Source organism: Apus apus, chromosome 10 (assembly GCF_020740795.1).
Source record: "Apus apus isolate bApuApu2 chromosome 10, bApuApu2.pri.cur, whole genome shotgun sequence".
In the NCBI taxonomy this organism is placed as follows: domain Eukaryota; kingdom Metazoa; phylum Chordata; class Aves; order Apodiformes; family Apodidae; genus Apus; species Apus apus.
The window spans coordinates 7,372,855-7,398,284 of NC_067291.1; the positions used below are offsets into that span (position 1 = coordinate 7,372,855).

Here is a 25,430-nt window from a genome sequence, read left to right on the forward strand (position 1 = left end):
CCTTATCTTTTTTCTCGTGGACTGAGAGAGGGGAGAGTATGTAATATTTCTTTTTGAAGAGCAGTTTGTTCCCCTTCCCTCACACCTACACAACCAAGGGATAGCATAACACACACTTGACCCATGGACTCCTTCCTTTTCACAGACACAAGCCTTGTTCTCACCCTGATACCAAACTGTAATCCAAGATGACCCAAAGTGGCTATACAACAGGATGTTCCTATCCTGACTTCCCTGTATTGGGCTGTGGGGACAAGCGAGCCCTTTAATTATACACACACTGACACTTCTGCTCCGAATGCCTGGAATAACCCATCTTCCTGTTCAGCAAGAACAGCTTCTTAACTTCGGGAAAATACTTGACTTAGAATTTATCACAGTTTTCCACTTCCAAACTTTCAACAAGAAAACAAAACACATAAGGGTCTGAAGCCTTGAGCTGAAGAAACAGACAATAAATATATCTACATTTTATTTGCCAGACCAAGCTAAGAAAGCAACTGGCAGTTGGAACACACATAAAGGCACTAGATACTCTGTTGGCTAGTCTATTGACTTGCAAAAATGTGTCCAACAGGTGTCTGGAGCCAAGCCACAGCCCCACTGAGGCAAGCAGAAACTTTCACCCAGAGAGACTTACTAGCATTAGTTATTGGGCTCCATGCATCTCCCAGTGACAGCTTCCACAGAGTCAGCAGGGAAGGGTTCTGCGGCTCAGCTGAGTCTGATAAATAGCTAAAGTTTTTGGTCATTCTTTGGAGACAAACATACCACTTTCAACTGAAAGCTGGGGGTGGCATGGTCCAAATCAATGGGAACTTTTCACGCGTCAAAAAGTCTTTACTAATGTACTTCCTTGCATGTACTTAGACTCTGGTAAATCTTAAAATGCCTACTGCACCATCAGTATGAGTTAAGTATCAACTACTACATCACATGTAAGGCTTACCAAGCCAACAGGCACAAAGTTTTTTAAACTGCTGGTGGAGTGAAGTAAATACTGCTGTTTCTGCCCAAATGAATTCACTTTCCAAGGAAGGTTACAGGAGTTCCTCCTCCTTCATAAAACAGCAGAAAACTATGCCAAGGATTTTAGAGTATATCTCAAATATATCACTTTGCAGGTTTTTGCTTCATAAAGACAATGTCTGCTGTGAGCTGATTCTGCAGTTTGTTTTTTAGGGGTGAATGTGGATTGAGAGAATATTCTGAAGTTAAAACTGTGACAATAAAGATCCCTCAGAAGAACTCCTAAAATGATGAAGGACCACATTGTGCAGAAGAGCACATGATGCCACCCTCTCTATTCTTTATGGAGACCAGCACTCAGGAATAAAAAGTGTAACACAATATATATTTAAGAAACTAAGTTGCAACATATTTACTGGGCACATAACTGCGTAGGTAATGCAAACCAACTCTGCATGTTTTCATAAAACTCTCCTGAGAATCATTACATCTTTATAAAACAAGTAATAACAAGAGAAAAAAAAGTGCTATTGGGCATCATTTAATAACAGTTCTAGCTATAAAAATGTTAAATGCAAATGCATGCACACACTCATTTATCTCGTCTTTAAATAAACAAAATAAGGCTTATTGCTTTCGGTTTGCCTTCTCAAACAGACCTGCCTTGTACTGACATTCTAGTTTCAAGTCAGGGCTTTATCAGCCAGATCTTACCCAAAATGCTAGCAATGAGCAACTTAAACAAGTATCATTGATGTTCTTAAAAAAAATAAAAGATTCTGAATGCTAATGAGCCAAAAACTGGTAAATTGGCAACCTTCCAATTAGCATGCTGAGATAAAGAGGTTAAACTGGGGAGGGAATCGACCCATTATATGGACAATGAAATGCAAGTACTTATCAGTGAGATTTAGCTTTCATGACCCACAGCAATTTGGTTTTCAGAGCTTAGTTTCATAATTACTTTATGTCGTGCTATAAGCAAAAATCCTTCCTCACTTACAGGAACTTGAAAGGTTTTACCTGCCTGCCAAAAGAACATGGCCAGACAGGGTGGGAGGGTGTTAAGAATGGGAACAGATCCCAAGGCTTTATAGAATATTTCAGCTTTCACTGCTTGTCTAATTTTGTTGCTGTTGTTACTGTTGATTTCACATTTTTTCTTTTTTTTTTTTTTTTTTAAACAAGTACATGCACACACAGACTCCATTTATTTCTCTGCTATTAAACTTCCTGTGATTACATCGGGAATTATTAAGTACTCACTACAGCAGGAAGAACCCAGCAAAATCCCACCTGACAAGAAGTAAGCTTGGCATTATTTTCTTACTAAATGATGACTTGCCATCCTCTACCTTCCTTGTGAGCCTCAGATGAGCTTACTGGCTGGTACTGATTTTTTCACTATGTCTGTTCAGGACAAAAATATGAGCAAGTTGTTTTAGAAGTGAGGTGTTTAAAACCTGTCACATTATTACCTGCTGCCTAGAGAATCTCTTCCAACTTGTAACTATCAAACTAAACACCATCTCTTTCTTCTTTCCAGCTGCAGAACTCATCGATTCCCCGGGCTTTCTTTTTAAAGAGGTTTCATTTTATGTTTTAACTTAGAATTAAGAAACTTCATTTTAAAAGTAGAGTAAATAATCTGTGTCGCTACATTATCTGGGGTGTAACGACAGAATTATGGCCTCAGGTGTAACAGTTTTCCTAGCTGCAGAATCTATACTACAAACTGTTGAAAACTCCAAACCCGATCAACAAATCATTTCTGCATGTTCTTAACTTCTTTTATTCTCCAAGGAATTCCTCTTAGATTCAAAGTTGTGTGTGTCCTTAAACAATCTGCTGGATCAGGACAAGAGTATCCAGCACTTTGTAGTGTGGTGGTCCTCAATATTTTGTATTTCTAACTCATGTCATACTGTTTATGTTTTTCAAGCAATATGTATACCTGATGTTATTCAGAAACCACAGTACATCCACAGTCATGGAGGTAAATCAAAGTATTCCTGAGCTGTTAAATGCAAACGCCATAGACTTCTACTGTAGTGTATGTCAGAATGAAGAAAAACAAAATACAGCAAATAAGGGATTAGTTATCTTTTAAACTGCAATATAAATTGTGAAAAAGGAGATTTTAGTTTTCTCCTATTTACTTAAAAAAAAAAACTTCCTGTGCTAACAGCATTTACACCATGTACTCTTTTGTATTCTTTTTGTGTATTTTGTATGTCTATGCTTTATTCCCAATACATCCTGGTAAATAATACAGAGTTGCCATTGTTTTCAGCCCTGTCACTGCAGCTCCATTTGATGTACATGGATTTGTGAAATCCTTTTTTAAATGTACCATCTGCATGGATCTAGCAAATCATTTTTCCAGTCCCTGCAGCTTTTTGTTACAGTTTTTAATCATGTATATAGTTATATGTTATTAAAAAAGTAAAAGGATATTTTCTATGAAGTTTTTTTCATTAAAAAGGTTTAGAGAAAGACTTTATACTGTGAGACTCCTTTATTGTTGAGAGAGCTATAAAAATATTTTAAAAAATATTTTCTTAGAAAAAGATCTGTTCTCACAGTAGCTTTATTTTCATTTGCAAAAGTGAATTAAGGCCAATTACATTTTCTGGAATATTCCTGCAGCTGCATGAAAAACACTTGTGAGTTGCAGATCTAGGTCATAGCCAAAGTTCATCCTCACCCTCATGGTCATAAAGTTCAGCTATTGGGGAAGGTCTGAAATCATCAGAACCAGTGGGGAGCCCTTGCAAACTGCTGCATCACAGCTTGAGTTTTGGATAAAGTTTAAAAAAAATTACAGTGCCTTTTCTTTCTCTAGTAGATGAGTCACAGAGATTATTAAATTAACACTCAGATCTTTTATGGAGTGATATTCTACTTGTGTTGAATTTCAAAATGCTAAAACGAGGGAAGAGGACAGACTGAATATTATTTGACAGCCAGTAAAATTCACGTGGCCAGGTACTACACAACTGTTCCTCAAGCAACCCCTTTATTTCAGGGTTGCTTTCATTGCCAGGAACAGGATTCCTCTTCTGAAATGGTGCCTGTTTAGGTAAAGTAACTGAGCAGTCAGTAAGGCCAAGCCACTTCATTGTATGGCAAGCAATGGTTATAACTCAGTGTCACAGAAGAATACTGTTGGTTTAATCAACGCTCTACAGGCAATCACAATAGATAAAGCGACTTGACTAAAACAGATGGAATAAAAGAGAACAAAACAATAATAGGCATGCAACTGCATTCTCAAAAAGGAGTACTGTTCCTGAAAGCCTGGGATATCAGGAATATATTAAGCAGGGTTTTATTTCTATGTAACTAGTGGCCATGGACAACAGTGTCATGGAACTGCAAGTGGGTAATTGGTACTTTGCATATTCCCCATCATTCTGACCTGTTTGCAACCTGTCTTGCCCCTCCAAGCAGACACACAGGCATGAGAAAGAGAGGGCTTGTCTGAGAGCAAAATGAATGAAGGAAGGGTGTTCTGGAACCCACTGAAAACAAGGAGTGCTGTCATCTAATGAAATGAGCTAAGTTCCGTCCACAGTAAATAAGCACTCCATGGAGCCCCAGACAGTGGAATTAATTATATTAATAAATGTGTATAAATGTGTAGTAAAGGCACAGTTTGGAAATAATTGTGATTCTGGGAAAACAATGTGAAGAAAGGCAAAAAGAATTTCAGTTCTGTGGTCTCAAGACAAAGCAATGGATATGGACACTACTTGAATAGCATGCATGCATCTACTGGTGCCCTGTTACAATGAATGCTCTTTCTCTTCCTCCCCACAGATGCCAGGATGCAAAAGTTTGCCTTGCATATGCAGAGGCACTGTGTTATAGTGCCCTCTTATTTCTCAATTCTGTCTTGGAAAAAAGATAACCCATAACAACACTGAATTCAAGGCACCAATTTAGCTAGAGAGGAAGTCAAAGACAAGCAGTACCCTGTCCTGCTTACTTCTGGCTCTCTGCATGATCACACCTAGAGCTCTGGAGAGGTACATTAACAACCACCCTACATTTGCATCCAGACATCTCTATTTACTGCATGCTAAGTCCATCAACACAGGAAGTTATTTTTCTCAAAACAACTTGAAACCACGATGACAGCTACCTGCAGTGCTGTATCTGTGAGGAAGCAGGAAAAAACTCTGTGGCTATTAGATGCCATCAGCATTCCCAACCCATTCAGACAGACCTCTCAGCACATTAGCCTACAGCTGCATAAAATGCATCATTCTTCCTCGTTAAACGCGTAGTTGATTAACTCTTTCTGTATCTTCACTGTATCTTCTGTGTCCACTGACTGCACAAAGGTGTCAGGGAACTATGTGTGGTGCTGCTAGAAAGCTCAGGAACTTCTGAAGCAAAGTGGGGACTTCAGCATGAAGTTGGGCCATTTCTAAGCACAGATCAGCCTGATAGGAGAGTAGTGGTATAATTCCATGTGCCTAAAGTGTGAGTGGAATCTGCTACTGCTACGGCTTGGGGTCCCACTTCCCTCTTCCACCCAACACCAAGTGGAGTGCTTGGATGCTGGTTTCAATAAGCACTTGTCTTATTTTTCTCAAAGGAGTGGAACTGACACACTGGAATTCAAGGTTAACACAAGCAACAGATTATTACAGCTGGCTGCAGTGCAAGTTCAGTCATTTTTGTGGGGAAGAGCAGGTTAGGCTGTCTGTGTAGACACAGCTGCTAAGTGCTTGGTTATCTAAGATTGAGGCCTAGAGGCTGCCTCCACACATGACTAAGAGTCTGTCCCAAAGACAGTGAGTAGAGGCACAAGGGTGACTTGCCTCTTGGTGCAACTGGGATAAATCACCACAGCTGTTGGATAATGTCCCTAATCCCTGTAGTTTACTATTAGAGAGGGACAAAAAGTACATCCATGTGCCTCTGGTTCATAAGAATGATTAATGCTAAAACAGTTAAGCTAGCTGAGTTTAAAACCTGAACTCTCACTAAAAGCCACCATCACCCCCCCTAGCATGGGTACTCTAGAGTCCAGTCACACTGTAAAGACCACAACTATTTTTTATGGTATCAACAAATTTGAACCTGCTTAAGCCACTACTGACTGCACCCATGATCCACTGCCTCTCTATGGTGAGCACTGCTGCTTCTCATGGGTTTAGAGAGCAAGTTTCATCAAACAGCAGCCTGTCCTGTACAGTGCACAGCACATACACTTTTTGGCTGTGCCTGCAGTGCCAGGAAGCACTCCAGGGAACATTACTTCACCCAATTTCAAGTCACATTTATAAACACATTATGTGGGGCCCTTGCCATCAACCAGAAGTCTCCAGTGCCCAGGAAGGCTGGGACAATCTGTATTATGATAATGACATCTGCATTACTGATATGCTCTCATGTGCATTCCTGTTACCAGTCCTCTCATTTGCATTTAATCCTGGTATCTAACATCAAATCCTGCAATTTCAGGTTGGTTTTGAGGTGTTTTTATCTGCTTGGAGTCTCTGCACGAGACCTGCTAAATAAACCTAGATTGTGCAACCACAACAGCAACAGACTGTAAGAAAAGCTCCAGCTGCAGAGGTTGTCAAGAAGGCTGTGCACACAGCAGGCTGAAGTAACCCAAAAGGGTGCTTGTGAAATGTTTGTGCTGCTGGCAGGCAGCATATTGCCAGGACAGATCACACATCATGCATTTGCACATCAAATGAAGCTGCACTGGTCTGAGAGCATGGGAAAGGCCTGTCTTGAACGGCATGTGTCCTGCTTCCTAAACATGTATATTTTACGCTTTACACTTGGTTATTGGCCAGATTGAAAGTACCGCAAGTTCCCCAAAGCTTGTCTTTCTGCCTTTGAAGTAGAACTGTTTCCTTTGGCAATTTATCTATGTAGCAAAGCAGGAACTTACGCTGCATTGGCCTCTCAATCCACCACCAGCTTTTGTCAAAGTATTCGTGTGTTTGTGTATATACACTCACACACAATTTGATCATTTTTCATGACCTTTCTTAGCCCCTCTCCTTTTGCCTCATAATGAGGTTGGTGTAACTTGTGCTGATATTAACTCACTTCAGACCGAGGTTTTTCCCTGCTCTTTGTGTGCCTGGCTGAGCTCCCATTTCCTACAGCAGCTTAATTAGCAAGATGTTTGTGTGCAGCTCACTCCTGCTGCTGAACAAAAAGAAAATGTGTTTGCACTGCCTCCCCTGGCAAACATGGCTCCAACTCATCATCCACTGGTTTTCTCAGACTCCCCTGGGACCACAAGATGGGACATAGGGCAGGATCTCTTGTCAAGTTTCTGCTGTTTCCTGCTTTCTATTGGTCCGAAATCTCTTCCACAGTCTTTGGCTGTGACCAAATAATCTTCAGCATCATATGCGTATTCTCTTTTAAATATAACCTGGCTGTGAAATTAAGGAGAAAAACTCATAGTCTCCAAAGAAATGGGCATTTGCAGAGCTACCAATGTGTCATGCCTGAGCAGCCTGGAGCTCCTGAGCAGGACAAGGGAAGCTCCTACACTACTACGTTGCATTCCACCAGGGGCTGCCACATCCTGTCCTGGGGTGAAACTGGAGCAATGGAGTCATGTCTGAGGATCTGCCCCATGTTTCTCCACAGTGCATACTGCTCACCTTAAACCACAGGAAGCCACTGCTAGAGAGCACCTGGGGACTGGTAAACTGGCCACATTTACCACTCTGATCACATCAAGGTATACAGAAGCACCTGTTCCCATAACTAAAACTGTAGGAAAACACAGAGCAATTCCTGCTCTGTCTTTGCTGCAGCCCCACTTCTCCAGCAGTCTCCCTCTTGCAACATTTGCCTCCCAAGGACAAACACAATTTGCCAGACATTTATGAGGAAAAATGCCCAGGAAATGCCAGTGGTACAACAGACTTTTACAGGAGTTTGTTTCCTTAGGGAATGCAGAACATATTATTCCCTCCACAACTCCTATTAGACCCTTTGTGATGGTCTCTGATGCCACCATTCCAGATTGCTCTACTGGGAAAATAACAGGAGACTCCAGTTGCCCAATGCTTTTCAAAAAGGCCAAGAAAGACACTCATCTCTTGCATCTGTAGCGACTTTATAGCCAAGCCTATAAAGTACATATATGAACTGTACATATATTATAGAAGGATTTGTACAAAGTTCTGCTAAAAGACAGAGCTGCTGGTTGACTGCTATTTTAAAAACACATAGAACATCCTGAGCTCTTTCTCAGGGTTTTGGCAAAGAGGCTTTTTTAACTAACTGTGTTCTTAGGTAGGGCAGCAACAAATGGCTCAATGATCTGTTTTTACAATGTCCTCTCTGAGAAGACGAATTACCAGCTAGCCTTCTAGCATGCAGTCTCAAACATTTGGGGCTCCAGTCTTTTTTCAGGCAAAATTCATGCTACAGTCTGCAGAATCTGTCTGTGTGGGGGCATTTTGCTGAAAGTTCCTAAAAGCTTTAGGATTATGGGGTAGCCAAGAAATTTTGTGATGCTTCTAGAATTTTGAAAAATTAAGTAGGAGAAAACATGCTTTCCTCTGTATTACTACTTGTCTCTTTGGGGTAGGAATACAGACACCAAACCAAAGTCACTGCAAATCCTGGTTTCAGCTGCTTTGCACACAAAGCTCAGAAGAATGAAGGTAGATTTCATGCATTAGTTGTCAAAGCTGTGTTCAGTATTCAGTAAATCACTACAAATCTCATCTGTACCTGCCTAACTTAACCAGTTCAACATGTTTTTTTTAAATTATAGATATCAACCTTTACAGAAAATAATTTTGTAATTTATTTTTATCAGAAAACTAAGCAGCAGCAAAGGTACTATATGCTCAGAACTCATTGTTCAAGAGTGTTTTATAACCTTTAAAGAAATAAAACCCCAATCACAAAGACTTGCTATGTTTCTATCCATAGTTGAGTCTTTAAAAAAGCTCTGGTAGAAGATGTGCTTGCGTACATTAGCTCAAGTCACAAACCATCTCCAACTGCAATAATGAGTAAATTAGTATCTGAGGAACAGATGCTGCTGAACAGAGAGAAAGACTGAAAAAGCAGGATGAAATCTGGAGAAGGGAAGGGGGGCAGTAGGAGTGGGTGGCTTCCTCTTTCCCCCACAATCCTCAGCACCCTCATACAGCCTCAGCCCACACTTCCAGTCACACACTTGATCACATCCCCTGCATGGCTCCTCTTTACAACCTTCTGTAAGTGTCTTAAGTGGTATTATTTTAGAAATCTAAATGGAAAAGTTCCTCTGTAAGAAATCAAGCTACATAAACCTCACACAATATTCAGACTTTCCAGAATCCATACAGAATCCAAACCCATGAATTTGCTTCAGGTGCTTATTTATGTCAGGGATGTTCAGGAAGTTCAGATCTAGAAAGAAATTTGTCCTCCCTTTCTTTATGAGACTACAAATATGGGCATTTCCTGTGGAATGTATTTACAGCACAAAGAGGCTTTGGATGGTATACAAACCAAAGTTACAAGAACTGAGGGAGTTACAGTTACAAGGTAAGCATCCATTTTGAAATAAAATAATAAATAAATAAATTCAAGTTATTTCAACTGCAATGGCATGCAGGAACAACATTTGCTTTCTTTGCAGCATCTTTGTCAATCCTCCTTCATGGTGCAAAAAAAGAAAAAGGTGATAACTGATCACCTGATTACTTGTATGCAGTTGATTAAAACCATGGACCCACTGTCACCTACAAACACCATAGAAGTGAGCTAGGCCTTAAAGGTTTGAAAAGTAAAATGAAAAGCCAGGAAAAAAGAAAATAATTATTACTATTTTGCAGACAAGGAGCTGACTGAGAAAAAAAAATAAAAATGCAGCAACTCATCCCAAGATTACAGAGGAAAATCTGCTGCAAAGGCTAGGACCAAACACAGATCTCCTGACTCCCAGCATGGTGTCCATCCTACTTGGCACTAAGTTTTTCCTGAGTTGTCTTTTTTGCATATAAATACTGTAATTATACTATTGGAAATGAAAAATTAATACAGACAAACACACAAAGAACTGACGAGACTCTGTAAGAGGAACTGTGTTTGTCTAAAGATCTGTAGAAGCAGAATTGAAGTACTTCTGACAAACTGAGCTGTGGAAAGCCCTTGCAATTCTTTGCAACTAATGATCTTTTAAGATGTTGGGCAAGGGGGTCTGATTTTTCTTGTTACAAATAGCCACACCCACCATTCATTGCTACATATTTAGACTCAGTGTAGGATCTCTCAACTAATAAATAATACCATCCACTTTCACCAGGGCTTGACCATAGACAAATGAGCTTTTCAGCACTTATATCAGTTTACTGTGGTTTTGGTGTGTTGTTTCCTGTTTCTCCACAGCCAAGTGGCAAACTCCATACTTAGATATGCCTGTAAGGTTTTTTCTGGGGAGGAGTGGCTTTTTGTTTGGTTGGTTTTTTGTTTGCTTGGTTTGTTTAAACACATGTTCATACTCCAGTTTTTTTATTTGGATGCATACAGTTCAGTCTCTTTCATTCCCTTTGTCTCCCCATTCCTCCATTTGCTCCCCACAACAGGAGGTGCACTTGCAGAGGACCTAAGCACTGGTCATCCCCACTGGGTTCACTGAGAACTGGCAGTGTTCAGCACCTCTGAAAACCTAGGACATAGAGGTGTTTAATAGCTATCTGCAAGATTTAACTCAAGGAAGCAATTAGGCATCAGTTTGTGGCTGGCTGTGCTTAACATCTATTTGTACTTGCCTGACTAAAAACCTTTGAAAACTTGAGTATAGAGATGGACCACTACATGAGATTTCTAGCAGAGGTCCAACCAGCACAGGCAGTGGCATGCAGGTTAGAGCTCTAGGTTGAGATTAACTCTTCTCTAGGCTCTGTTGACAAGGTCTGTTAAGACAGAAATGGAAGGTTAAACCCACAGAGCAGATGTCAGCACCTCTAGCACAGACATTATCAGTTTAGGGTGAGATTTATCTTGGCCATGTTCCTAATTCAGGATCTTATTTGAAAATTACATCCTTACTTAGATTAATTCAAATTTTATCCAGTGCTTAATTTTTTAAGCTCAAAACTATTGATGATATAATATGATGGCAAAGGTATGTAACTATGTATGCAATGTGCTGGGTTACCCTCAGGGAACCCCAGTTAGAGCCTCTTACTAACTGTTGATAAAACCTCAGGATTGAAAACATCAGGATACCAACATACAACTGCACTGGAACTCAGTGTCTTCAGAATGTAAAAACTTTAAAAAAAAACCAAACCAAACCAAACAAAAAACCTAAACAACAAAGAAAACACTAAAAAATTGATGTTTTTAAGTAAAAGAAAGCTTTACATTTTAGAAAAATGTATCTAGAGAGAAGCAGCAGTTCAAATTCTTGATAATCAACATCCTAAATGCCAATGATTTTGTAAACTGATCAGACAATTAATTTTGTGACGTTTTTTCCTCAACTCTTGCCATTTACTCTTTCGGTTCCTTATTCACCTAAGCACTTACACAGTGGGATTTATACCATCCTGTATGTTATTTTTAGCTACACCTTTATTACTAGTCACAGTACTCTTTTTTTTTTTTCTGTCTAATACTGAACAAACTGCATATAGTCACACAAGCTGCTGTCTCTGAGCTCTTGGTGTTTTCTTTGTACAATGCAATTACAGTGCACTACCCTCCTAGAAGGTACCAAGCTACTACAGAAAATTCAGCTGCCTTCACAACCACAACAATATGCTTGAGCCAGTGCAAACAAGTGATGCAACATAAGCCATGTTCTTCCCAAGGGTGGAGAGCATCCCACAGTCAGTTTCTCAACTTGTTTCTTCCCAAGGAGATCAACTTTGCAAGGTCACTTTTGAACCCTTCCTTCCCATGGGGTGGCCACAGCCCACCCAGCACAGCCAAGGGAAAAGAAAATTAATCTCTCAACTGTCTTTGCTCAGAGTACATGGACTAGCAAACAGCAATGCTAGCATTAATTAATTGCAGGTTCACTTGCAAGGATTGAAAGTTTCTCCTAAATAATCTGAAAAGGTACGCAACTGGAACTGAATTCTTGTGACTTTATTTGGAAGATTAAATTAAATGGTAGCATATCAAAGTACAAGTCGTGCATAATTTCCAAATGCATGAGTCTCAATTATTTTCTTAATGTTTCAACAAGAGTTACTGGTGATTCCCTTCCAAATCTATTCAGAAATAGGTGAAACTAGAAGGAAAAAACCCACCATCTAAATAACTATATAACTTCTATACTTTCTGCTTTTTAAAGCATTTGGAAATAGAAATGATTAAAACATTAATTAGTGTAACAAGGAATTTGACAGGATTAGTACTACAAAAATTATTTAGCTATTAATCAGGTTTCTTTGTATCACCAGCACTATTTGACCACCTAATATCTAAATTTGTTATTCTGATGTATATAAATAGTATTTTTTTATTATGAGTCTCTTCTTTAAGCAGCCAAAATATGTATCTCTGACTTGGCCCCTCACGGGATTTGGACGTCTAGCGTTTTTCAAAATTTTGAGGATTTAAAAAATAGATTACCTAATCTGCCAGACACAAGCAGAAAAGCATTTAAAAGAAGGCAACACAAGTCAGATGCATTAAGAAATAGTTTGAACTTTTGCAAAATGTTGAACATCTCTGAACGCTCATCAAGGCTTAATATCCAAGTACACCTCTTTTCCTGTTCACTCCCCTTCTGAATCTGTTTCATAGTTCAGTGCACCAGATGATTTTTTCTTGTCATGACTGTCTCAGTCCAGCTGTCTCTGGTTAGAAAGCTCTTCTTGTGGCAGCCCAACCCATTCTCCACACCAAAGAATGGTGATAAGTAACCAGACCTCTTAAAGGCCAGACCAATGCTCTTTCTGATCTTTTCAGGCATTACTTGCTCGTATCACAGAACAAAACACTAATTCCAGCCTTTCACAATTGAATCAAGATTCTTACCTAACAGCTTAAGGAACCTCAAAAAACTTAGAATCTTTTGCCTTTACTGTGTACACGTGAACGTAAAAAAAAAAGAAAAAAAGAAAAAATAATAATTCCAAGCCATCACTGCACATAGAAAGAGATGAGAATACACACCCAGCCGATGCTAGTTATTCTGTGCTGCCGGAAGGTTCTCAGACTGAACACGGTCTGCAATAGTCTGCAGGGAGACTTTTATACCACCTACAAAACATCACTGCTGCAAGACGTGAAGCAGAACCTTTTAGCAGATAAACAGCTTCTGCAGTGTTATAAAGGGCAATGCTTGGGGCAACTTAGTTGGAATTAGGCTGAAATTGTACAGCTACTATATACAATAAAATAACAACAAGTTTTGTTGCCCAGTGTAACATGACCTACTTAACATGTAGTCTTAATGCCCATGGCATTCCGCAGCATCTATATGAATTATGAACCTAAGGTCAGACCTTTCAGTAGATGATATCTGTTGTCCCAGTGATGTGTTCCACAACAAATAAGGGCATAATGCTGAAGAAAACATGTGACACTGGTAAAGAAAAACAAACACACAAAAAACATGTGAGGGAGAAAAGACAAGAAAAGACATCAAAATTTTTTGAGCAGGGCAGAACAAATGTTTGACTGAAAAGCTTCAGGTCCAGCTGGGAGAAGGCCAAGACTAATTTAACCTTTGGTCAAATGGTTGGGAGTTAGCTAGTTTCCTTTTTCCTCTTACATCACTCCCAGAGATTTCGACAAAAATAATATGGCCCCGATTACATGACATTACAGGCTCTCATAATGCACTGGGGAGGATAGTGTTGAAACCCCTTGGAGACAAATTAATCCCAGCAAAGCAACAGCTGTAAGATTGCTATAAACAGAGAAAACAAGTACATTTGCATCATGGACTTATATGATTTTAATAAAACTTTTTAAGGGGATTAGATTATCATATTTTTTAACAGGTCTGACAGCCTTGTATCATCATGAAAGTATTAGTTGTTGGGTTGCATGTAGTTACTATGAAGACATTTAACCACTCAGGACATTATTCTAAAAAGCTAAAGCAGACCCAGGTATAAGATGATTTATCTTGCTTTCAGAAAATGTATGCAGTCAGAGAATACATGTCTACTGGGTTCTTTTAAATATGCTGGAACGGATTGCCACTTCTGTCACCGTCTGCCTCGTGCAGCCCCTGTGACTGATCAGGTGTCAAGCACCTGCTCAGCCTGCCTGCCCTGCTGACTGGAGCCCCCTGCTCCCTGGTACACTGTTCCAGGAACAGCCATGAGGAGCCCCCTGGGGGCCTCTCGAAAAAAGCTTCTTCAGTGTTTACACTTTAAAAAATAGGATGCTGAAGTTGAAGAAAACAACTCTGCTGTCCTCTGCTTTCCAGTTACTCTATATACATATCCCTTTTCTAGTACTCTTACCATTATCATAGAATCATAGAATCATAGAATCCTAGGGGTTGGAAGGGACCTCGAAAGATCATCTAGTCCAACCCCCCCTGCCAGAGCAGGGTCACCTAGAGTACATCACATAGGAACGCATCCAGGTGGGTTTTGAATGTCTCCAGTGAAGGAGACTCCACAACCTCCCTGGGCAGCCTGTTCCAGTGCTCTGTCACTCTTACAGTAAAAAAATTTTTTCGGATATTCACCTTGAACCTCCTATGCTCCAATTTACACCCATTACCCCTTGTCCTATCACTGGTCATCACTGAGAAGAGCCTAACTCCATCTCCCTGACACTCACCCCTTACATATTTGTAAACATTGATGAGGTCACCCCTCAGCCTCCTTTTCTCCAAGCTAAAGAGACCCAGCTCCCTCAACCTTTCCTCATAAGGGAGATGTTCCACTCCCTTAATCATCCTAGTAGCTCTGCGCTGGACTCTTTCCAGCAGTTCCCTGTCCTTCTCGAACTGAGGGGCCCAGAACTGGACACAATACTCCAGATGTGGCCTCACCAATGCAGAATAGAGGGGGAGGAGAACCTCTCTTGACCGACTAACCACACCCTTTCTAATGCACCCCAGGATGCCATTGGCCTTCTTGGCCACAAGGGCACATTGCTGGCTCATGGTCATCCTCCTGTCTACCAGGACCCCCAGGTCTCTTTCACCTACACTACTCTCCAGCAGGTCAGCCCCCAACCTATACTGGGACATCGTGTTGTTCTTCCCCAAATGCAAAACTCTACACTTCCCCTTGTTGAATTTCATCATGTTTCTCCCTGCCCAACTCTCCAGCCTGTCTAAGTCTCTCTGAATGGCAGCACAGCCTTCTGGTGTGTCAGCCACTCCTCCCAGCTTGGTGTCATCAGCAAACTTGCTGAGGGTACATTCTATACCCTCATCCAGGTCGCTGATGAAGATGTTGAACAACACCGGTCCCAGTACCGACCCCTGAGGGACTCCACTAGTCACACACCTCCAACCAGATTCTGCCCCATTGACTACAACTCTCTGACTCCTTCCCATCAACCAGTTCCTAATCCACCTCACTACCTGATCACCAAACCCATACCTGATCAACTTATCTACAAGGATGCTGTGGGAGACGGTGTCAAATGCCTTACTGAAATCAAGATAGACCACATCTACCGCTCTACCATCATCTATCCACCTAGTAATTTCCTCATAGAAGGCTATGAGGTTAGTCAAACATGATTTACTCTTGATAAAACCATGCTGACTGCTCTTGATGACCCCCATGTCCTTGATATGCCTAGAGATAGAGACAAGAATAAGTTGTTCCATCACCTTTCCAGGGATGGAGGTGAGGCCGACCGGTCTATAGTTACCCGGGTCCTCCTTCTTGCCCTTCTTGTAGACTGGAGTGACATTTGCTATCCTCCAGTCCTCAGGCACCTCTCCTGTTACCCATGACTTACTGAAGATGATGGAGAGTGGCCTAGCAATGACCTCCGCCAGCTCCCTCAGCACCCTTGGATGCATTGCATCTGGACCCATTGATTGCATTGATCCCATTGCTGACGTGGGATCAAACACTCCTGTTCTCTGCTGTAAAACCACTTTGGTTGTAGCCCCACAATTGTCTTGGTAAAAGACAAACTGACCTGAAGGCAGATTCTAGCTTAAGCCTCCTCTCTGTAATGGCCTCCATGCCAAACCCATACGCCTGCCCCAGGTTTCAGGGAGCCATGACCACCTCCTCCCCACAGCCACGCGTGGGGAGAAGCCTGCAGAGCTCAGGGGAGCAGGGCAGCCCTGCTGGCAGCCAGGCCCTTGCAGCCCCTCACTGTGTGGGGGGAACCTTCTGGCACCTGGAGCACAGCAGGAAGCTGTGGCCATGATCCAGCACTGTGAGCCCATCAGCCACAACAAGAACTATCACCCATCCTTGCACCTCTTCCTTGGTGGCAGAAATCCCTGGTGTAGCCCTATCCTCCTTGGGCCCCTTCTCCCAGCAGCCTGCCCTGACGCACCTACTTCACAACAGCTTCCACCCAAGCAGCTGAACAGTGCTAGTCCAGCAAAGACTTCAACGAAATAAAGCACTTTCTTGTGATAAACCAGCAAAAAATACCTCCCTAAATTTATAGCAGCCAGTGCAAAGCTGTGCAGTGAGAAGTGCAGAGACCTCTACATGTGCCATGAGGAGAGAGGGAGGATTTTATTCTAAACTGAGAAAATATGCTCATATGGAGGAGTATTTTACGTGCATTGTGTTGCTACTTTGAGAACAGGAGCTGGTTTGGTTTTATTTTCCCTTACTTGGTTTGGACTGCATTTCTGCTTTCCAATTTGGAGGAGTAAAGATAGACGTTCATGGTAACTGTGAAATATGACAATACATTCATTTTAAGAACCCTTTTTATATATGGTAACCTTCATTTTCTCAGATTAAATTCAACTTGTGATTGCAATTTGTAACACTTTAACGGACTGCAGCTAATAATGGCATGACTATAACAAGTAGTATATAATATCACAAATATTACTGTGAAATCTAGTGCATATTGCAACTTAAATACTTCATGAAAGGCATAACTCAGTTTCACAATAAACTGCATCACTTTTGAACAAACACCATTTTTCACCTGAAATTATTCAGGTGAAACAAGATATGACTGGCTATGTTGTTATATTTGTGTATGTGATTACCCATTTTCAATGTCTACTTTGAGAAAACATAAGGATTTTATAACAGACTTTAGGAATACGTGGCAGGAGCTACACCTTGATAAATGCAGTATAATTACATCATACATGGGGCTTAAAAACTTACTTTCTATGGCAAATTCTAACATAATATAATACAATGTGCAAACTTGAGAACAAGTAATTAATAAAACCAGTGAAAGTTTGCACACTATGTTGAAAGCTCAACACTACCCACAAACTTAAAAACTGAATGCATACATCTCTGGCTGTGCAGTCCTGACATCAGGTTTGGGCAGGGCTGGGCCCCTCTGGGGCTGCCACACTGCTCACAGAGCCAAAGCACAGCTCACACAGCCACAGCACAGCTCTGCTGTGCAATCAGGAAGATGGAGGGTGCATCCAGGCCACATGCACTGCCTCTGCTGTGCCTTCCTGGGAATGGGCCTCTGGCAGCCAGGTGCTGCTCAGGGGCCATCACCATGGCCTGGCAGGACCTTCCTATATTTAGTGAGGATGGGAAAATTAGGGTGTTGGGGGGACTTGTTGTTTACAGGAGGTCAGATAAGCAGCTATGTATGTTCTTGTGGAGAGCATAGCTGTCACTTCTTAAGAGATGCAAAGTATGTCTCAAAGACAAGGGTCTCCACTGCTATGCAAGGTATGCTTTGATGTTATTCCTCCAAATGATCTTTCAAGATCTACTGAATTGGAAAGGCATCTCTATATATGGTGGAAGAAACAATAAGATCTGTCTAGTAATGAGGCCACAATAGAGTGCTTTCCTTGAAATGTAATTATTCTGCATGTATGCAAAAGATATACAAGTCTGCTGGGAAATAAATGAGGTTTGCAAGGATCATTCCAAACCTAGAAAGGAAGAACACTCTTGCTTCATGGATTTCTTATTAACACTATATATTTTTATATACTTTCTAAAGAAAGTTTACAGTCTATTTAAAGTGAATGCCCTGTGCCAGGAAAAAAAAAAAAAAGAAAGGGGGGTGAAGAAGGGAAGGAGGGGCAAAAAATCTAAATATGATCAATACTATAGAATATGCATCTAGGAACTACATGAGGCTGGCCTGTTTTGGTAAAGGAATAAGGTAAAGGAATGCAGGATGGTAGCAAGGAAACTGCTGAAATAACCTGCAGCACAACTGACAGTCTACATGAATGACAACTTAAATGAACACTGCTCCGAAAATTCAGTTTCCAAACTGGACACCAGAATACATACACTGTCCCACCCATTAGTATGCAAAAATAATTACTGGAAGAAGAACAGGAACCAGTAACTCATGACACTCATGGCAAAAAAAAAAAAAAGTCAGCACATGGATCAATTCTGAATAGGAAGGCTAGTGTAGGAAGGCTAATGTGTGGCTGAGACTTGAAAGTTATAAAAGCTTAAGAGAGGTATCCATGGAAAGTAGCAGCTTCCAGCTTCCACTGCGTTCAGCTCCACATGGAGTCACCATCCCACCCATCAGGTGGCCCGTCTGGAAATCAACAGGAGCTGCAAGTACTGCCTTGCCAGAAGAGAAGTGTTGCAATGAGCTCTGATCTACTTCCATACTTCACCTCTAACTTCAGAAGGAAATACCCAGTTTAGCACTGGACACCAGAACAGTGTACTGGCCACTCATAAAATGTTGCTGACTCCAGCAGTATAACAAGTTGTTAAGACAGTTCCTCAAACAGTGATTTTGGTGAAGTTGCTCATTAAAAATATTGGGACTGCACTTCTCTAATAATTGTATGAAGAAAAACACTTAGTGTTGTTTAAATGATAGCCTGGTTAGGGGAAACTAATCAACATAGTCAATGAAGATGAGCAATAAGATTAGAGTTTGTGGCACTGTTACATTTCTGCCTTATTAATGATTACAATGTGGAAAAAAAACCCCTTATTAGCACTGACTAGTCAAGATCCGTTGGGTGAAGGAAGGGGGATATAGCTGAGGTTGCTCTCCTTAGCCTTTCCAGTAAAAACCCTTTGTATGATTCTCCTTTTAATAGAACATTCTAAAACCTTAGAAATAACAGTTCATAAAAGTCAGTGTGCACACATGTATAAATGCATATTACTGAAATATATTATTTTACTTAACCTCTGAATATGAGAACCATGCTGGTAGGCAGACTTCTCAAATGTCTTCCATTTCATGGTACACTTTTATGGTGGGAAGTTATTGACATCAGAAAGGAAGAATAATGAAACTGAGGTCACGGAGTTATTTACACTGGCGGGTGGATCCCACAGCATTCCTTAATGATTTGATTGTTTTGATGACCCTCTTTTTGGGATTCTGTCACACATTACATCTGATACTTGGATCTTGGTAGGTTGAAAGGGACACTGAGAGGTTTGTTTGGTTACTGTTACCAGTGAGTTAACACAAGGTTAAAAAGCCTGTCCCTGTTCAAGCCAATGGTACAATTCCCAGTGACTTCAGGAAGCTTCCAAACTCACTGCCCCAAAGTGCTAACAATCCTAACAGAAGAAGGAGCCAAGCCAAGCAAGGGACACATAGAGAACAGCCAGGAAACACCTAAAGATATCTTAGGAAATTACTGAGGGGGGAAGAAGAAGGGATAGTCAGCAGTATGCAAGTTATGCCTTTAAAAGCCAAGCTTTTAAAAAAATTTTGCTGTTGAAAGGGAAATTTAGGAATTATTGCCTTAAAGGCTTTGTTTAGAGTTGGGAACTGACAGTCCACTGCACTATAACCAATAAAAGGAGTAGAGCACAAAAAGCCATGTTTAGATCATAAGCAGAAATCTCATAAATGCCCCACTCCTGAGATGAGCCTTCCCTCTGTTTTAAGACCATTACTGTAAAGCTCTTAACCTTCACAGATACTGTAGCATAGTCCAGCCAGCAATGATTAAAAACACAGCCCACAGTGATTGGAAAAAACAGGCTAGTGACACATTAGCAACAAGGACGTGTAAGTACGGCTGTGAAAAACATGGCTCTGATCCTAGTGCAGAAGCTAAGGGCTTCATTACATTTAATTACTTCCGGCTTTAAATCAAGGCCTGCTTCAAAATGAGGGTGGCTGCTATTAAACTAAATTACTTTCCCTTGGAAAAGTACAGTACCAAAGGAAGACAGCTTGCATTAAAAGCAGTATGGTGAAGGTGCTGCTGCCAATCTAGAGATGGTTTGTAACTGCGAGCAGCTCATAAATGAAGTTTTATACGCTATCTGTCTTTAATACTTTATGAGGGAGAAACCTTTGTATCTGGCAGGGTTCCTTTCTGCCTGTTTCTTTTTGCTGCTAGTTGTGCTGCTCTGAACTGCTATATAGCAGCCTTTCCCAATGCAGAAGTCACACATCAACACTTACTCCTTTTCCTGTGGGTTACCCTCTCACAGGGTGGGTCTAGGGAGCAATGGTACGATACTCGGCAACACGAGACTCCCCAGGAACAGTGCACTCTGAGATGCGGGCAGGTTTGGATGACCGTGTGTTTAAGCACAGATTTCAAACATAAACACATTAAGTGATAGAAGAAACCCTCTCCCACAAAGGTCACAGCACTTATATCCTGGACCTACCCAGATGACAGGCCCAATTAGTACTGACTAAAAAACCAGCAAGAAGCTAAACACCAGCAACAGCCCTCTATAAAATAATCTGCTGTGGGATACATCAGATTCCTAGTGAATAAGCTGAAATGAAAATGAGGGATTGGTTACTCAAACCAAATATGAACTGAATGAGAATTTACCCAAATCTTCTGACAGGTTTTTTTAATCCCTGTTGTGTGTCTGGCTCTCATTCATATTCAGCATCTGCTCTCTATCCTTGATCACTATCTGAATATTTGTTCCATGCACTTAATTTCATTCTCTTTCATTTTACAGCCTGCATGGTTCATTTATTCATTCTTCGATTTGCCCTCACATTTTCTCAGCTTTTCATCTCTTTCTGCTTTTTTTTCCCTGTCTGCTGGCTTTATTGTCTCTTTCTCTTTTTTTTTTGCCTGAGCCTATACAGCTCTAAATTTCCCTTCCCTATTTCCCTGTTGCCTTCCTGTCACCATTTGTTTTCTATCACCCTGCTTTTCTGCTGGCTGATGTTGGAAATATTTCAGGAATTTCTAATTCACAGTGCCATGAGAACTGTTATCTTTGCATTTTCACTAGTGAAAGTGCTCTCGCACGGTGAGGATGATGTCGGAGAAGCCTGGGACAGAGAGGCTTTGGATGGACTCTTCCCTGAGCCCACTTTGCCTGTGGAGTGGTACACTCCAATGTGGAATGTGTGAGAGGAAGCTGGGTCCATGGGGAGTATTCAGGCTGGGGGCAGGGAACGTGAATTGAGAAACCTCAAATTCCGCACAACAGAAATGAGTACAGGAGAAGCTGAAATACAAGAGAGAAGCAGGATGAGGAACCAGCTGGAGAAGGGGGGGGGGCAGGGGGGAGCAGGAAAAAGAAATACACCCACCACCACCACACCCTAGCCTTCAAGCTCTTCTCCCATGCAGGTGCAGATGAGCAGCAGTACCAGCCGTTGCTAATATTCACTTGGTCTGAGTAGCAATGCTAGGAAGCCTCAGACCTCAATCTCTCCATTCTTTCTTTCCCTGAGCAGGGTTAGGGGTCACCTTCAAAATAACAACTGCAAATGAAAGGCAATTACATGGAATAAAAAATGATCAGTGACTGAAACAGCCAGCCAATGTATGGACTACTGGTGACTTGTCATTGTAGTATCACAATATGCCAACTCTATGTCCCCACAGAGAAAAAACAAACAAACGGGTGACTGTATTCAAGTATCTAGAGATGTCTCAGAAAAAGACTATCAAAGGTTAAACCACCTACTTTGTTATTGCTTCTGCTGCTCCTGCTATTGTTATTTGTATTCTGGTATCACCAAGAGGCCTCAACCAAGATCGAGGCGGTTGTGTTAGGCACAAGATAAATATGCACAGGAAAAGAAAGTTCCTGTTTTAAAAACTTTAAGCTTAATTAATAAGATGAGCAAAAAGTTGAAAAAAACAGAGATAAGAAGAAGTGAAATGACTCAAACTGAGTCACAGCAGGTCAGTCAGAGAGCTCCTATCCTATGTTTTCTTGTTGCAAGGAGCTGAACAGGAAGAGATTGAGAATATTATGTATATGGTTATGTTTATTGTTTAGAAATGCAAGAATTCCACAGGCTGTTCCATCCACAGCGATGGAAGCCTCCTCTGTATATGCAGAGAAAAGTTAGTTCATGTTCACTGTTTGCTAGGTTGGTCCTTCTCATGCCCACCATATGGTCTTACCATGATAAACACACATGATATTACTTATCAATACAGATCATGTTTAGGCAATGATGAGATCAGGTATGTTCAACTAATACAGAATATCTTGTATAGTTCTGTTCTTCCATTCAATATCAGCACTGGCTCTAATTAAGCTCTCACAGTCTCAAGAGCTACCAGAACTGTCTTGCTGTTACAGAAAAGGTGACTTCGATCACCAGATAGGAGTTAAGAGCTCCTTGGACTGAGGTGATCTCTGCTTCAACTTCACATTCTCCAAATACGACTGCAAACCATTTGCTAAAATGCTACCCTCAAGTGCACACAACCTCAGTAACTCATCATAGGTCTTCCAGCCAAACTTGTGCATGAAAATCTGATTTATGCATGCTTTATTAACCACTTTCCAGTACAGATGCAAAAAAGTTGCTGTGCCGCTGAAGTTCAAACAGTAAAGTAAGCTAGTAGCTAGCAAAGGGAAGCCACGTGTCTACACTGCAAAAGTTGTTGAACAGTTTAAGATGGCCAGTTGAAAATAAAACAAGGAGTTACAAAACCCTGACATGGGAAACAAGGATTTTTCTGACACCGTGACAGAAACAAGCTAGGGGAAGTACCTTCATTAACCCTACCTCTCTCAGAATGATGCATTCCTGAGAACCTATTTCACACTATTTGGGTCCAACCTTTAAAGAAGAAAAAGCAATAGCCACCAGCAATCAGCTGAGAAAACAATTAGGATGATACAGAGTAGGTTAATCATTGTGGCCTGTTTAAAGCACTTAGAAAACAGAGGTGGTCCTTTATTCTCAGTAGTCCTCCCTTAAGGAGAATTATCAAATTCAAGGTACTTATTAAGTCTCTTCTCAGGTTCTGTTTTAAATATTTTAACTTCATTTGTAATCATGAAGCATTGGTGACCTCAGGATGCAAAAGACAGAAGGGCAAGCCAGTAAAGGAGACAGATATGAATCAAAATATGCCTGACCACAAAAATACTTCATCATTGCTTTCTAAGCTTTTGAAAAAATGTCATGCTCTTTCCAAAAAATGTAAATACAAGAGTGCAGAAACAGAAGCACAAGTAAGAAGATAAGTTAACAGAGCACAGTCACAGGTTGGAGATAGTGAAAATAATGAAGTTGACCAGTGATTCTTAAAGCATGATCACAGAAAGACTCAACTAGAGGCCAGTGAATACACTTTAGAAAGTGATGGGGAGTGGGAAGGTTAGGAACGGTAGCAACTTCTGAACATGTAAAAGGCTATACAAAACGGGCTGGAAGAGTCTGACCTCCATAAATTTAAACTGTGGCAATGGAAATTCAGATTAGGCTTTCAGAAAAATTCTTCTAATGGTAAAATATTATGCTGGACTAGATCACCTGAAAAACTGCCGTGTTTTCATCACTGGACATCTTTAAGAAGAGTTAAACAAATGTCTGTTGGCAATGACTGAGGTAGACAGCATCACTCCTTTGGGCAAGGAGACAGACTGGATGCTTGTTCAGCATAACGATTTTTTCACATTTTTCGTTGTAATTGGTCAGTCATCTGGTACGTCTTATATAGAACTCCCTTCTGGTAATGATCATATTCAAATCCTTCAGTTGCCAGACATTCATTTTAGAAAATGGGTAGGGAAGAGCAAAGAAGCTAAGTTATCAACATCTCTGAATGGTAATCTGGAGTCTAAAAACCAGAAAATCAGTTCAACAGAGAAAGACAGAGATTGCATTTTGGGAGTGTCCTCAAATCACTTCCTATACTGAGAAATCACAGCCATAATTTTCTGTGCAACTGACACTGCAATAGGTAGGCCACCTTCATGCTAGCTCAAGCATTATCTCTTTTCCTGCTGTCTGATGCAAAATTACTCCCGACTTTTCCTGTGGAGAAGAGAGGGAAAGGGCTCTCCCCACAAGGTTTACGTGCAAAACCAAGAAAAATAGGTTGACAGGATTTTTAAACTAATTATCTTGATTACCTCTCACGTTAGGTTCAAAACATTCTCTCCCTTGCTCAACATGTCAATCTGTTTGACTTTTGCACAAAAATAGTCAGACCTGTGCATATTGCACTTCAGAAAAGTCTTTTTTTTTTTTTTTTTAAACATCTGTTTGGAAGTGTTAAAGTTCTGCTAAAAACCTCACACAGATGTGGGCAGCATGCCATATTCTGAACAACAACAGAATCTCCAAACATCCTCCCAGGACATCTTTAAATAAAATTCCCAAAGAAGAATGAAATCAAAGGTTTTTAGTGAAAAATTTGTTTTGCTAAGCTGCACATAGTACCCTATCTGCCCATGGTACTGTATCTGTCCAGCTTCATGGAAGACCAAGCCAGCTGCCATTTTCAGGCAGTGCCACATCTTGCGCTATTGCATTTAGTTGCATTAACATGGTCTCACAGTATGTTTTCCACAACCCCTTGTCTATGATTCCCAGCACATTAGGTAAAGGAGAAGAAAAAGGGGAAATAAACCAGCACAGAACTCAGAGCAGTATGTTTTTCTTATTTCCTCCCATTTTGCCATTATAGTACCCTGTATGTGCTGAACAGTTGCCAGGATTCTCCACCCAAACTTATTGCTCTCAGTTCTCCCATATTCTCCAACAGTTCTCTTGGGATTCTCATCCCATTGTTTCTTTCAAATTTCATTTTCTTGTCTTTTTCTCTCTCCAGCTTTCTTTACTTTTCCCCCTATTTTCCACAGTCCCTCTCACCCCTGCAGGAAACAAAAAAAAAGGAATGAAATGAACTGCATTTTAACAATCAGAATAACAGTGAAACAATGCTCTTGAGATCCCATCTGTTGCCAACACATCTCCCAAGAAAGCAAATGATGGGCATTCCTGGCTAAATAAAGAGAATTTCCCACACCCATTAAAGATCTACACAGCAAAGACTGTTGCTTAAGTATTTACTTTTTATGGCATGCAAGAAAACTACCTGGAATTGTAAATACCAATGACATATTGTTCACATCTCTACCAAACATGTGGTCAGTGGCCATATGGATAACTTCTGGGTGTGAAATGTCCTCTCTCTTTTTTAC

The 25,430-nt window shown here is 40.8% G+C and overlaps 2 protein-coding genes across 2 annotated transcripts in view; one reads left to right on the forward strand and one right to left on the reverse strand.

The window, feature by feature from the left end:
* ALDH1A2 (aldehyde dehydrogenase 1 family member A2) overlaps positions 1-3,423 on the forward strand; it is a 53,869-nt gene extending 50,446 nt beyond the window's left edge. The window contains exon 13 of the mRNA XM_051629010.1: positions 1,183-3,423. Coding sequence (XP_051484970.1) covers positions 1,183-1,255 — 73 coding nt within the window. The 3' untranslated portion in view covers positions 1,256-3,423. The remainder of the gene's footprint in view (positions 1-1,182) is intronic.
* The window catches only part of MYZAP (myocardial zonula adherens protein), a 188,397-nt gene that overhangs the window by 48,377 nt on the left and 114,590 nt on the right, over positions 1-25,430 (reverse strand). The gene's annotated exons all lie outside the window — the stretch shown is intronic.